General features: G+C 33.9%; 1 protein-coding gene across 1 annotated transcript in view; it reads right to left on the bottom strand.

Moving 5' to 3' along the window:
* Positions 1-5,189: 5,189 nt before the first annotated feature.
* TRIM69 (tripartite motif containing 69) overlaps positions 5,190-16,207 on the bottom strand; it is a 31,003-nt gene continuing 19,985 nt past the window's right edge. Inside the window, exons 6-7 of the mRNA XM_079126769.1 lie at positions 16,061-16,185; positions 5,190-6,099 (exon numbers count right to left, since the gene is read on the bottom strand). Coding sequence (XP_078982895.1) covers positions 5,555-6,099; positions 16,061-16,185 — 670 coding nt within the window. The 3' untranslated portion in view covers positions 5,190-5,554. The remainder of the gene's footprint in view (positions 6,100-16,060; positions 16,186-16,207) is intronic.

Genomic DNA, 16,207 nt, shown 5'->3' with positions numbered 1-16,207 from the left:
AATTAATGAATATATAACAGAATAAATGGGGGAAGATACCTGCAGTGCAAAGAATTAGTATCCGGAATATGTAAAAAACTATGATATTCAAAAAGAAAGATTAACAACCCAGTAGAAAAATGGGCAAACACCTGAAAAAATGCTCAAACCACAATGCTATTTAGGGAAGTGTGTTCTATAACCACGATGAGATAATTACCCACCTTTTTAGTAAAACTGAATTGGCAAAGACATAGATTCATAGAAATTCCCACTGCTAGTGAAAATGTAAATCAGCACAAGCACTTTAACAATTCAGCATTACTGATATATTCACCCTATGATCCAGCCTTCATCAGATATATACCTAGAGAAACTCTTGCACTAATGCTCATATATACCAGTACTCTTATACCAGAATATTTATGGCAACTGTAACAAAAGGAAAAAATGGAAACAACTACTTATCCATCAACAGTAGATTAGATATTTAAATTGCTGCATTTTCATACAGTGAAATAGAGTAATCCCCCCTTATCAACAAGGAGATACTTTCCAACATCATCATTGGATACCAGAAAATCATAGATAGTACTGAACCCTATGTATACTGTTTTTTCTATACATACATGCCTGTGGTATTGTTTAATTTACAAATTAGGCAAGGTAAGTGATTAACAACAACCAATAATAAAATAGAATAATTATAAAAACATACTGTAATTAAATCATATGAACTGGTATGGGGTGGGTAAGTATATACAGTATGGATATGCTGCTCTGACAGAAAAGGAGGACACAAGATTCATCACTATTCAGCTGCAATTTTATACTTAAGAATTGCTATGTAGCCACATCAATGTTTATAGCACCTCAATTCACAATAGCCAAGCTATGAAACCAACCTAGGTGCCCTTCAACAGACAATGGATAAAGAACATGTGGAATATGCACACAATGGAATATTACCCAGCCATTAAGAAGAATGAATTTAGGTCGAATGTTCTGATATGTTGATGCTAACTCACAACAAAGGAGGATAGGAAGGGGGGAAAGTTTATTGGATTAGACAAAGGGTAATGAATGGAAGGAAGGAGGGATGGGAATAGGAAAAATAGTAGAATGAATCAGACATAACTTTCCTATGCTCATAAATGAATACACAACCAGTGTAACTTCACATTATGTACAACCATAAGAATGGGATCCTAATTGGAATGGGTTGTACTCCATGCATGTATAATATGTCAGAATACACTCTACCATTTGTATAGCTTTAAAAAAACAAATAAAAATTAAAAAGTATTGCATATGTCTGCTATTTTTCTTTAATATTTTCAGACCACAGTTGATCACGGGTAACTAAAACCATGGGACGTGAAACCACGAATGAGAGGTGAGAATGAAATTATGTTGAAATTATGCAACATAATTTCAAGTTTCATAAAAGTCAAGGAAGACATACAGCTTGATTCCATTCATTTTCAAGTTCAAAAAAGAAGCGAAATGAAACAATATTTTAAAGGCTATCTGCACATTAAGTATAGAAAAAATTCAATAGTGTAGTTGTTAGATAAAAATATACCTGCAAATTATTTTTATTTATTTTTTGTGGTGCTGGGGATTGAAAGGGCCTTGGACATGCTAAGCAGGTGTTCTGCCACTGAGCTACGTTCTATGAATTGTTTTGTTTTGTTTTTGTTTTTGTTTTGTTAGAACAACTCAGCAAAATAAAATTCTGGTTTATTGTTGGACAACATTGTTTCACACACACATCAAACAGGAAAAGAATAAACAGCAACTTCATAGACAAAAAAAGGGAAAAAACAGAAACCTTTTCGTTGTTGGCCTTTTTAACCATCTTGTACAAACCAACTACTTAGAGTAACAGCTAAAGTACATACACACAAAAAATTTACTAGAATGCCCTGAATAAGATTTTTTTTGTTGGTTTTGCTTTTTTTACTAGGTTTTTTTTTTTTTCTCTCTCCTTTGAGATTATAATAAACTTGTTTTTAAAAACAAAAAAAACAAAAAACAAAAAAAACCTGACACAAAACAGTGGATACCTCAGGGCTAAAAAACACATAAAGGGGCCTTCAAAGGTTTTGTTACTGTTCTTTTTCCATCATCAGTTATTGAATATATTTGTATTAATTTCTAAAAGCTATACATTTACATCACCTGCACTCTTCAGTATGTATTTTAAATTGTAATTTTTTAAGATAAGAAAACACAGCAACTTTGGAGGATTTTATCTAAAGTGGTTAAATATTTGACCTTAAATAAACCATTATTACCTATTTTGAAAATTAATTTATTCAGAGCCTCTCTTTCCCTGGAATTATCTAGTAATGCACTTTCATTGGCTTTTTCTTCTTCTGTATCTCAACTATGTTATGCAACTGTACATCATTACTATTTTCCTAAAAGCCCAGTTATTTCAAGAAAAGTGTGAAGCATTCTCTCTCTCTTTTTTTTTTTTTTTTTTTTTTTGCCGTGCTGGGGATCAAACCCAGGACCTGTGCTTGTAAGGCAAGCACTTTACCAACTGAGCTATCTCCCCAGCCCCTCTTTTTTTTTTTTTTTTTAATTTTTATTTTATTGTTGTTTATTTTTTTCTTTTTACGGGGTGCTGAGAATCCAACCTAGAGCCTCACACATGGTAGGAAATCGAACTACCACTGAGCCACAACCATAGGCCCATGCCATTCTCTTTTGAAGTTATCATTGCGCTCAGCCTCATCTCTTGTAGTCTGAGATACAATATATAACATAGCCTTGGTTATGCTTCTTGTGAGTACTATCAAAAGTAAAACAGGGTCTATTTCCAGCAAGGAAGTCCCATATTGGTGTTTTATGCCTTTAGTTATATTCTGGGTTCTTTGTAAAGGGATTGTTCAAATTATTCAGTACAGAATAACCAATCATGTAGAAAACTGTGGGAAAATAAATTTGGGTCATCTATATTAAGACAAATGCTAGAGAGCTGAGGCTGTATGTCAGAGAAAATATTGAGGTAAATACCTACAAATAGTGGAAAATATATGTTTGCCTACAGTCTGTCATTATTCCCCTAGTCATTTGAGAAAAAAAAAAAAAATTCTTTTTTTTTCTTTAAAACAAACCAGGGTACCAGGGTTGTTGTGGCTCAGTGGTAGAACGCTTGCCTGGCATGTGTAAGACCCTGGGTTCTATCCTCAGCACCACATATAAATAAATAAGTATTCTTTGACAACTAAAAAAAAATTTTTTTAAATAAGTTTTATTGTGGTATAATTCCTATCATAAAATTTTCTCATTGTAAGTATGTTTGTTAATTTCTGGTTAATATCATTATGCAACCATTATCATATAAATATTCATTTCTCAGAAGTTATTTTCCAAATTTTATTCATCCTTTACTATCTCCAACTTACTCAACTTTTCCATGGAATTTTTTTCTATTCTATATAATTATGACATAATTATAAAAATTATGAGTGTAATTCAGTCCCCATGTTTCCCCTTCCCCTCCCTCCTACCCCATTCTCTTCCCTCTACTGATCTTTTCTGCTATTTACTTATAGTTTTTTTTTTTTTTATTTAATGTCTCATAGATGTACATAATGGTAAGAGTCACTGTGGTATATTTTTCTCTAAACTCTGTAGCACTTGTCTGTCTTCAAAACAGACTTTAGATATCCATTATTTAGAATTCTAAGAAGTAGCACTAGACCCTCTATGTCCCCCAAACTCTTTGTCATGGTACTTGAAGTTCTTTACCAAGAGCCTAAAATTCTGCCATTAAAAATACTTATTCAATATGGACTATATGTTAGTTACTAGTATTGGGTCAATGTTCAATTTTCTGAATTTGATAATTTAGTACTGTGATTATATAAGAGAATACCTGGTTCTTAGGAGATACTCGCTGGTGTATTTAGGAATAAGAATTACAGTATCTGCAATTTAATCTAAAGTGCTTCAGTAAAAAGAATATGAATAATAATTACATATATACTTGCACAAAATCATATGGGATGGGTGTAGAGGAGAGAAAGCAAGAAACTGTGGCAAAATCTTAATAATTGATGAGTCTAGATGGAAAATATATGGGAATATATTATTCACATTTGCAACTTTCTTTTAGGTTTGAATGTGTGTGTGTGTGTGTGGTGTGTGCTAGAAATTAAAACCAAGGCCTCACACATGTTAGGTAAGTGCTCTATCACTAAGGTATATCCCCAGTCCTAAATTTGAATTATTTTTAAAATAAAAAGATTTTTAAAATAAAGCATATTATTTTAGTTCAGTGGTTTTCTTCCCTAGCCACACATTAGAATCACCTGGGAGCTTTTAGAAACTATAACTGCCTCACTGGGTGTGGTGGCACATGCCTATAATCCCAGTGACTTGGGAGGCTACGACAGGAGGATTGCAAGTTCAAAGCCAACTTTAGCAATTTAGCTAGACTCAGTCTCAGGCTGGGGATATGGCTCAGTGGTAAATCTCCCCTGGGTTCAATCAATCCACACTAGCAAAAAAAAAAAATTTTTTTTTAATGTATGCATGTTATATATAACAATGCTTTATAAATATTATCTATAATATTATTTTTCCCATTAGACAAATGGAACTGCCAGCTTTTGCCTTGCCCCCAAGGGAAAAAAAAAATCTCATTGTAATTTTAGAGGGATGATGATACAGGTCCTGAGAAGTCTCCCCAAAACTTTCAGCAGTAGAGGATAAAACAAATTTAGATGGGGATTTCTAAGGAAAGAAAAATAAGGACATTTCATTAAGAGTACTACTGAGATCAATGATACTAAGAACTTTAGACTTGGAAGGAACAAATTTGAAGGATGAGTATATTGGAGACCAAGATAAAAAGTACTGGTATTAAAATTATAGGCAAGACTGATGAAAAATGATGTAGTCAAAAGCAGATGGAAATACTGAAATATATTTCAACACAGAAAAACAAGTGTCTCTCATACATACATAAAACAGGAAAAGGGACTGAAAGGAAGGAAACAAATCAAATTTACTAGACTAAAAACTATGTTGAGAGACTTTAATAAAGTTCATAAACTCAGATCATCTCAGATCATTTCCTTCTTTTTTCTTTAAGTCTCTGGAGCAAGTTTTTAAGATTACAGAAAATTTTCTAGAAAGGAAATGAAATGAAAAATTTTTATTAAAAGATAATTAGAAGAATAAGAGGCACATTGTGAAAATTAATCTACTTAGAGTCATTATGCTGGAAAATAATGATAGCATGATAGAATTTCTGGGCATATTTGAAAAGGGTTACTAAGCATCACAAACTCAAGTTGCATTTTGCTCCAGTACCAATAGCATGGTGATCACTAGAAGAGAGTGACTTTTGTATTGTAGAAGATTCCAGTAAAGTAGAAGGTCATCTTGAAAGACTCTGGTAAAATCCATTTAGGACACTGAGAATGGAATTCAGTTTGTGAACCCTACTTTTCATTATTACAGAGTTCCCCATAAATTGGGAAGAGAATCCAGTGAGACTGGTTAACTATTTCAATACTTCTTTAATATGCTCTGAATTTATACAATAGTATGACTAATTCTGTGGATGTAAGATATGCAATGGTTCTTTATTCTCTCCACCATCATTAAGACAGGGGCAAAAGTAGGGATAAAGTTTCTCTGTGAAAATGCTACTGAAGGTGTAAATATGGGTCGAGGTCTTAGCATTGTAGAAGGACACCTGCCCTCCCTCGTAATCTAGATAAATGCCCACCTTGTTGAGATTGTCAGTAAGTTTCAGACTGCAAGAAGGCAAATCCAAAGCCTTTAGATCAGTTTGATTCCTTAGTCTCAAAAGCCAGAATCCTTGCTCAGGAGTTAGAGGACAGCTGCCCTTCCGAATGATGGATTCTCTTGCGACTCCAACTGTCCATTTTGTCTTCTTTGCCACTTCTACTTCCCAGTACCATTTTCCAGTTGTAAAGCCTTTTGAGCCAAGTACAGCCACACTTGAGTCAAATCTCTCTGGATCATCAGGCATTACCTGCTTAATGTCACCATGCCACACACTGGTCCTGTTTTTGGATAGCACCAGATTTGGGTGAGCTGTTTTAGGGTCCAGAGTTAATGGAGATAGGCCTAGTAAGAAAATAAGACAAAGCAGGGTATGGGGAAAAAGGGAGTGAATGCAAATTCCCATAGTAAAAGACAGTGTTTACATAGACACCAGAATCTTATTTCCCCATATCTGTAAACTCCTAGGCAGGAAATTTTTCCATACTCCTTATTGTTTGGGTATCATATTGCTATTTGTATACATTTTTATATTTAGGGTAAAAATCAAGCTTTACTCTGAAGTAATTTATGCTTTACTATAGAAAACAATACAAATAATGTAAATCTGTACTAATAAATGCAAAAACTTCAAATGTCAAGTGGGTAAAATTTTGATACAGTTGTCAGTAGGAAAGCTTTGTAAGGAGAATAAGTATTTCAATTCTGATACAATGTACATGAAATGTATGTAGGACATTTTGAGTAAGCAAAGGCAGAAAAAAAGGGGGTTAAATACAGTTGTTCATGGGACAGAGAAGGTAAGAACTTACCCGTAAGTGAGAGATAGGTAAAACTGAGTTGTCAACGAGTTTAGAGGTCAATGGTGGAAAATTTATATTTGACTTAACATATAATGAAACATCTGATATCTGGAATGGTTTATGCCACTGCTACTCAGAATGTGGGCCACAAATTGTGTGGTTACCAGTCTGAGACAAAGTAATAAATATATTGAGAGTGAGTTTTTAGAAACTTTCATTAGCAAGCTGACAGTAATTTTATGTCAGCTGAAGCTAGTTATTACAAAATTGATCTTCTACTTCTACTTTTTTAATTTCACTATTTTAAGTAGTTAATTTATATTGTATCCTATATAAATATCACTCCATGAGAGATTGAGATTTTTTAAATGTATGAAAGGTAAAAAAGTTAATCTCATAGTAGTGTTGAATAATGGTCACTAGAGACTAGGTAGAGTAAGGCTGGATAACAAGTACCAAAGTACCATTAGAGAGGAGGAATTCATCCTACTGTTCCACAGCATGGTAGAGTAACTATAATCTACAACAATTTATTATATATTTCAAAATAACTAGAAGAGTTTGAAGGTTACTACACAGAAATTGTAAATGTCTGAGGAGATAGAAATGCTAATTACCCTGATTTGATCATAAACATTGTATACATGTATTGAATTATCATACTGTACCTCCTATATATGTACAATTAAAATTAAATGTCAATTAAATTTTTTAAAATAATTTTTAAAAGCTAGCTTTTCATCACTGATGGCTTAACAAGCATTGGTTTAGACAAATCACAGGACAGCAGTTTTTATAAAAAAGAATTTCTAAATGAAGAGGGATTGGAAACAGACCAGTAAGAAAGTGACAAGAATTCTAGGTGTGTGACAATTGGACTTTGGCATGAAATTTGATAAAAAAAAAACATAATAGACATAGATATATTACGTACATATTTGTTGTTATTGGATTTGTTTGTCCTTAGAAGTGAGTCAGTGAAGTGCAACCCTCCCTTACTGAAAATACCCTGAGTCTTTTCCATTATCTCAAGGACTTCTCTCTCGGATAAGAGACTTTAAAAAGAGTTAAGAGGGCTGGGGTCCTGGCTCAGTGGTGGAGCGCTTGCCTGGCACATGTGAGGCAGTGGGTTCGATCCTCAGCACCACATAAAAATAATAAAGATTAAAAAAAAGAAAAGAAAAAAAGGATTAAGAATCCTGAATTTTTCCATACAGGCTTATTCCCCTTCCCTTCACACATTCCCAAGCACTTTGGGTTATTAATCTTTCTAATAGAGGACTAGAATTTCTTTGGAAGTTACCAGAAAGACCTCTTACCAAACTTTAAAAATCCCTACCTGCTCATCACTAAGCCTCTGACACTTCCTGCTAGCTCAGCCTGCACTGACTCTGAAGACTGCTGGGAGTCAGCTCAGTGTCCTCTTTCTTTCTCATGCCATATTCAGTCTAATAGCAAGTTCTGTCAGCTCCACCTTCAAAATATATTTTGAGCCTAAACACTTCTAACTACTTCCATAAACACACTAACCTAGAACTACTTCAATAGCTTTTTACTCTTCTGGTTCCATTCTTGCCCATCTGCAACTTATGTTGCTCACAACATGAATGCTGTTATATTTAACATACTCCTAGGCTTCCTGTCATACCCGAGATGAAATCCATAGTCCTTACAAAGAGGACAAAAGCCACATGATTTACCCACATCTCCGTCTTCATCTCCACCATGTTCCCTCTCGTTTACTATGATCCTACCACCCTTGCCTTTTGACTGTTCTTGAATGTTTCAAATTCATTTCTACTTTAGGGTCTTTACACCTCCTTCCTTTGTCCCAGTATACTTTGTCCCTGAGTGATTCACTTCACATTATTCAGCCCTCTGTTCACAAAAAGTCAATAAAACATTGATGATAATCTATCATAGGTGTTATGGTAGAGATAGGGGTGTTCCTTATAAATCTGAATAAAATTTTCTGTACATTTGGAAATGTTCACAGTAAAATGTAGGGAGAAGGGGCTGGGGTTGTGGCTCAGTAGTAGAGCATTCACCTAGCATGCGTGAGGCCCTGGGTTTGATCCTTACCAGCGCATAAAAATAAAAGTATTGTGTCCACCTACAACTAAAAACAAAAAATGTAGGGAGAAGGGAACCACCTTCCCAGAAATGTTTTCTCTGGCCATTCTAAAACGGGGCATTCATCTATCCATTATTGTTTGTGCGCTTATCCTGCTTTATATTTTCTCATGAAGAAGTTATTTATTGAGTGTACCCTGGTTTATTTTCTTCACGATGGTTATTACTGTGTGAAATTATTTACTTACTCATTGTCCATCTCTTTCACTAGAATTTAATCTCTGGGAAGGCAGAGACTTCATCTGTTCTACTTCTTCATTTACCTTTAAATTTTGCACTGTTCTTAGGTGTTCAAGTAACTATTCGTCAAATGAATAAATAAACTTTGATCAAAATTCCATTTGGAACCTTGAAACCAAATGATTCTACCATGTCTTTATAGTATAGTCATCTAACATCCAGAATGTAAACCTGCCTCTGATGATTTATCTTCTCCTGTCTCTTCTCCCGTTATGCAGTTCTTTGCTTCCCCTCCCTTCACACACTCACTACTCTTCTCCCTGCTCTCACCCAACCCTTTCTACTCTGTCTTTTGGAACCCTTTCCTTAACTAACTCTCTTATAAACTCGATTTATAGAATTCTCTCATTATCTCCTTGCTTTAACAGAAACTTGATGGTTCTTCCCCCCAAAAAATACAGCTTCTAAAGCACTACTCATTCTCTAAATCAGGTGCCACAGATCCAGTAGCCACCATGGCCACTTCTAGACCACTACTTTACTGTTCATCCTCATGTAAAAATCACTCTTCATTGTCTATTTTTACAACCCTCTGTTTGATGCTATTATAAACAAGCTTCCTGGAACCCACTGAACTTTGGGTTAACTTGACTTCTCTACCCCAAATCCAACCTATTTCTCTTGGATATAGCCACCACTCTTCCATATTTAAAAGTCCTTGACTTAACTGCTAATGACTCACTCCATTTCACATCAGCTTCCCATGTCATTGATCAGATTCCATATTGTGTAGTCATTGAAATCAGTTCCTTTCTAAATCTTAAACTCAGATATTCTATTATTTTATTTCTTGAGATTCTCACTCTCATCTCTCCCTACAACCATCACTTAATTCATGAACAACTCTAGTTCCTGCTTTCTCCTTAGCATCCTAAACTATGCTTTCTGGCATAAAATCCTCTTTCAACAGTTCAGCTTTAGATCCTTTGTTGTCTATAACCTTAATACTTTTATCATCTTCAACTCTCCAACCCTGTATCTATCATGCCATTAAATTCACATTCCAGCTCTGACTACTGCAGGAGAAAAATCACAAAAGTGTGCATACAGAAACTACTACAGATTCATTATTTTAACTCCAAGTTTGACCATCAGTACTGCCTAGAAATCCTTTATTTCTCAAATCAAATCCTCTCTGATTCTTTACAAAAGCAATTTCAAATCTTTAACTCCATCCTCGAACCTTCTATTCTGCCATTTATCCCCTCACTTCCAGGCACAGTCTTCATCTTCTGTTTCACAGAGGAAATAAAGTATATCTTAATAGAAATTCCTCTGTCTTTCCCACTCAGACTGAAAAGTCCCTTTGACAAAATTGTCTGCCTCTACCATCTTCATCTCTTCTCCTATCCCAAAGGAAACTGAGGAAAGTCAATACCTCTCCCTGCCTTAACTCTCACTCAATATTCCTTATTTCCATCAATTATGTCCTTTCTTATAGCCTTGATTTCTGCCTTTCTACAAGGATACTTCCCCTCAACATGTTTTTAAAATACTCTTTGGAGCTGGGGAGGTAGCTCAGTGATAGAATGTTTCTAAAGCATGTGAGGGCTGGGGATATAGCTCAGTTGGTAGAGTGCTTGTCTCTCATGCACAAGGCCCTGGGTTCAATCCCCAGCACCACACACACAAAAAAAAATTAAAATAAAGCATGTGTGATACCCTGGGATCAATCCCAAGCATGCCCCTATACACACCACACACACACACACATACACACACAAACTCTTTGACACTGCTATACTCACCTTCCCTTAATCAAACTTCTCATGAGTGATCTATTCAATTCACTACTGTTTGTTTCCAAATCACTACTTAATACTTAATAACATAATTTCTACCCATTTCCACTCTTGAAATTATCCATATCCAAGTCACCAATAGTTGATTGAAACATCTATTTTCTAATTACTTTCTTAATTATCTTCTCTGAATTTGACAGGAATGACCACTCACTTCTCCTTAACACTCTTTCCATAGATTTCATGTTAACTTTGTTTCCTGATTTTCCTCTTATTTCTCCTGCTAGAATTCCTCAGTGTCTTTGAGGGATTTCATTGCCCTTTATTTGTTACTGTTTTCTACAAAGTCCATTCTTGACTATATATTCTTGCTTTCCTTGTATAAAGTATATTTTACCAAGGCCTGACCACAGTTACCAGAGGGAAAATATTTCCCACTCTCTATAGAGGAAGACTATATAAATGAATAAAACATTATTAACAAAATTCTAATAAGCTGGGCATGATGACCCATGCTTGTAATCCCAGTCACTTGGTAGGCTGAGGAAGGAGAATCCCAAGTTTGAAGCCAGTCTCAGCAATTTGGCAAGTTCCTGTCTCAAAATAAAATTTAAAAGGGCGAGGCTCTGAGTTCCCTAGAAATAAATAAAGAAATAGTCATGCTTTAAATAAATCCCATTTTATTTTCTTAGATGAAAAAATAAAAATCAGTTTTCACTTTAAAAGATTGCTAAAAGTGAGGTTTGACTTCACAGGGCAAAGCATACAAGAAGAACTCACTGTGATATCAAGGCAGCTAGAATTTACTAGACAGAGTAACATAGAAGAGGGAACTGCACAGACTTTTGAACATCCCTCAAAGATACAACTGAGTACTGGTCTGCACATGCATGGGGTATATAATTCATTAGGGTCAGAGAAAGAACCTCTCAAAATCAGTAGACTGAACAATTTCTAAAGCTCCACAAGACTGAGAATGGTTTTCAATCTTGCAAGCCAGAATGGGAAAATGTTATGTGAAGAGCAGACAGAGTACTCAGAGGAGAATTACCTTAGAAAATGAGCTACATTAGCCCTAGATTAAAGGCTGTTCTTGAACCATTCTAACCAAGTTTAAATAAAGCCTTAAAAGGAACAAAATGATTTCATGTAACTTGACTGCATGCCAGAATTAAACCCAATATAACTTTAAAAACTTATATAAAATTCATAATATTTGGAATCCAAAGCATCCAGAAGAGATAAGACTTCCATTCAGCATAATTCCAAATAATTTATGTAGATGCTTCACTCTCAAGGAGGGGAAAGCCTAACTTTTCACTCCTTAAGTGTGGGCTACACATGGTGACTGCCTTCCATTGTATACAGTATGGAAAGGGGGAAAAAGTAACTTTACAGTGAAGAAATCTGGCAAACACTCACTCAGTCATGTACAGTTATAAATCATGTTGACAGTGCGCAGGCTAGATATGAAGTGAGAAAAATGACACTTTTACTGTTGTTGTCTTTTTCTCAATAACTCAGAACCTGTCTGATTTTTCATGAGGAAAAGACTATCACACAAATGCAACAGTGTGGCATCCTACAAAATATAATCCAGTACTCCTCAAAACTGTCAAAGTCAACAGAAACAAAGTCTGAGAAACCGTCACTGCCAAGAGAAGCCTAAAGAAACAAAATACCTAAGTATAATGTAGCATCTTAGATGAGAACTTGAAACAAAAATGACATTAGGTAAAAACTAAGGAAATCTAAAGGAATTACGGATTTTAATTAGTAATAATGTATTGATTTTGGTTCATTAGTTATAAAATACATATCATTAAATGTAAGGGGTTAATAATACAGGAAAGAGGGAAGGAATATGTGAGAACTCTACTATCCTCTCAATTTTTTTCTGTAAAATTTATAAATCTAAAAGTGTTCTAAAACTAAACCCCATTAAAAAGAAAAATAATTAGTGGCCATGCAAAGCCACAGGAAAATATCACCCGCAGTCAGGAGAAAAATCAAGCAATTAAAACAGGCCCAGAATTGTTGACAATGATAGAATTAGTAGACAAGGACATTAAAATGTTATAAATATCTTCCATTTGCTTGAGACAAGGGAGGGTTGGGTTCGTTCTTTTGTTATTTCCACAATGCCAGAGTGCTGCTGACGCGAACCCGGGCCTCCGGCATGAGAGTCAGGCACTCTATGAGACGGGCTATATGCCCAGCACTCCATTTGCTTGAGAATGTAGAGGAAAGCATGAACATGGTGAGGAGAGAAAAAAGGAGGAATTGAAAGACCCAAATGAAATTTCTAGCAATTACATGAAATATATATAAAATGGAAATATCCTTTTCAGTATAAACTAATTAGACATGCAGAAGAAAGGACAAAAGAACTTGAATAGGAATAAAACCATTCAAAATGAAGTATAAGAAGAAAAAGGCCTAAAAAATAATGAGCATTGATGACATGAGACAACTTGACAATATTAAATTTCTAATATAGGTAAAATTATAATCTCATTAGGAGAAAAGCGGTGTGGTAAAAAAAATATCTGAAGAAGCTGGGCATGGTGTGCACCTATATTCCCAGCTATTTGGAAGGCTGAGCCAGGAGAATCATTTGATCCCAAAGGGTTTGAGGCCAGCTGGGGCAACATAGTGAAGCCCCATTTCAAAAAAGGAGGAGGAAGAGAAAAAAATAATAGTGGACATTATTCAAATTTGATGAAAACTATAAACACATAGTTCCAAGAAGTTCAATGAACCACAAGCAGAATAAATACAAAGGAAATCACACCTTGAATAATCAAATTGGTGGAAGCAGGAGACAAAAAGAAAATCATAAAAGTAGAAAAAAAAAGACACAGTACATACCAAAAAATGAAGATAAGAATGACAACTAGACAAAAACAGAGTGACATCTTTAAAGTATTGAAAAATAATCATCAAATTCATTTCAGGTAAAATATTTTTATAAACACAGTAAAATAAGAACTTTTTCAGACAAGCTGAGATAATTCAACTTTACAGTGCAGCATACTTGCAGTATAAAAATTATTAATTTTTTTAATGCTTGAATGTCTTCAAGCAGAAATAAAAATGTATCAGATATAAATTTGTCTCTACACAAAGAAATGAAGAGTATCAGAAATTATAAATATGTAAATATAAAGACATTTCTTCATTTGTTTATCTTTTTAAAATATAATTGGGGCTGAAGGTATAGCCCAGTTAAAGTACTTCCCTAGCATGCCCAAAGTTCTGAGTTTGATCCCCAGTGCTACAAAAAAGAAAAAAAAAAAAAAAATAGTTGACTGTTTAGTTAAAAAACAATGTCAATGTAGGTGGAATCTGGAACATATAGAAAGAAAATACATGAAAATAATAGCGGAAAGGATGAAGAATATAGAAGTAGAATGCAATGCATGCAAAAGAATGTTGTTAAATTTGTATACTATATGTGAATGTATTATTCAAAGATATAATGGAATAAGTTAAAGATGTAAAAATTCTAAAGAGATTTAAAGTATATTTAAAAACAAAGAAGTACAAATAATAAATCAATAAGGTGATGAAAAGGAAAAATAAAAGGCACTCCATCCCAAAGAAGGCAGGCCTAGAGAAGAAAAGAACAAAGATAGGTGATATGAATAAAAAACAAACATCAAGATGATAGATTCCATCCAAAATTATATTGATGACATCAAATGTAAATAGTCAAAACACTTTAATTAAAAGAGAGATTGTCAAATTGAATTTAAAAAGCAAATTTAACTACAGGCAGCTACATAAAACATAATTAAGAATGTAAAAAAATAAGTTAAATGTAAGGATGGAAAAAGAAATAAAATAAATAAATCTAAATAAAAAAAGGGCTGGGGTTAAACACCCCTGGTTAAGTGCATACATATATATATATATATATATATGCTGGAACATACTTAACCAAAAAGACACAGGAATGACAAAGAAGCACATGAAAACATGCTAAATAGGATTGCTCATTAGAGATATACACATTTAAAACACAAAGAAATACTACTGTACTTCCAATAAAATATTTAAAATGAAAAGATTGACAATATCAAGTTTCGGCAAGGATGTAGAGAAACTGGAACTGTCATCTACTGCAAGTGGTAATATGAAATGATGCTCTCATTTTAGAAAAAAATTTTAATAGCTTCTTATAAAATTAAACATACACCTAACACACACCCAGCAATCTCACAACAAGGTATTTACCCTAAATAAATTAAAATACAAAGATTTGTAAACATATATTCACACATTTATTCATAGTAACCCCAAACTAGAAACTACTCAAATGTCTATCAGTTAATGAATAAATAAGCAAATTGTGATGTATCCATAAAACACAATTATTGACACATGTAAGAACATAAGTAAATGTCAGAAAGCATTATGCTAAGTGCAAAAAATCAGATACAAAAGTGATTTCACTTACATGAAAATTTAGAAAAGATATATTTTAGGTAAATAAAGCAGGTGAGTGTTGGGGTTGATGGTGTAAGGAAGAAATTGATTGCAAAATAGCGTGTGGAAACTTTTTGGGGGGTGAGAGAAATTTTATATATTTTGATTATGGCGATATTTACATAAGTGCATATGTTTGTCAAAACTCATCAAATTGTACTCTAGGTGTAATATAAGTAGAATTGGTGAACTTTCTCCATGTTAATTTTACTGCAATAGAGTTTTTTTTTTTTTTCAATGTCAATTACCTGGAAAGAAATGACAGGGATAGATTTGTGATTTTAATGAAATCAGTAACTAAAAACAATAATAATGAAGACTCTATATTAATTCTATTTAAAACATTTAAAACTTCATTTCTATAAAGATTTTTATTTGGAACATTATTTAATGTGCTTGAAGTGCCATTTGTTTATTTTTATCCTACTCAATCCTTTGATATCTTCAGGAAAAAAAAACCTAATGTCCTCAGACACATTTATTAAAATTATTTGCTTTCTTCTGAAGCACTGAAGATCTCTATACAATCTTCTAAAATGTTATACTCTATATTATGAACATCAAACACAAGAGGACTTGTAAAGACCCTATGTATATACAACAAATATGTAAAGAAACATCCTCCTTTAGAGCAAAGAAACCCTGATTTAGCAAAACAGGATAAAATTTTGTCTCTTGCCACATTTGATAGACCTCTCATCTATTTACCAGTTCAAAATCATATATTTTTATATCATAGCAACAGAAGAAATTCAGTCAATACCTGCTAGCCTCCTTTTGGCTAAATTCCACACTTCCTTCTGTCTCAGATTAAAGAACTAATTACAGCCAAAGAGATTCCACAGTTGAAATGTAGATTAGGAACCCTAGGAACCAATGGTTCCTATCCACTGATACCTGGAGAAATAGTGGACTGCATTTCCTTCCACATCATATACTGGAGAGGACCTTTGAAATGGCCTGGGTTCAGCTTTCTGGAGATAAGTTCTCTTGGTGCCAACGCCCTCGTTCCTTGCTCCAAACTGCAAAGGATATAAATAATTT

The sequence above is a fragment of the Sciurus vulgaris genome (assembly GCF_902686455.1).
Source record: "Sciurus vulgaris genome assembly, chromosome: 2".
NCBI classification, from domain to species: Eukaryota; Metazoa; Chordata; class Mammalia; order Rodentia; family Sciuridae; genus Sciurus; species Sciurus vulgaris.
The sequence above is the reverse complement of the archived record's forward strand: the minus strand, read 5'-3'. Positions and strand labels throughout refer to the sequence as shown.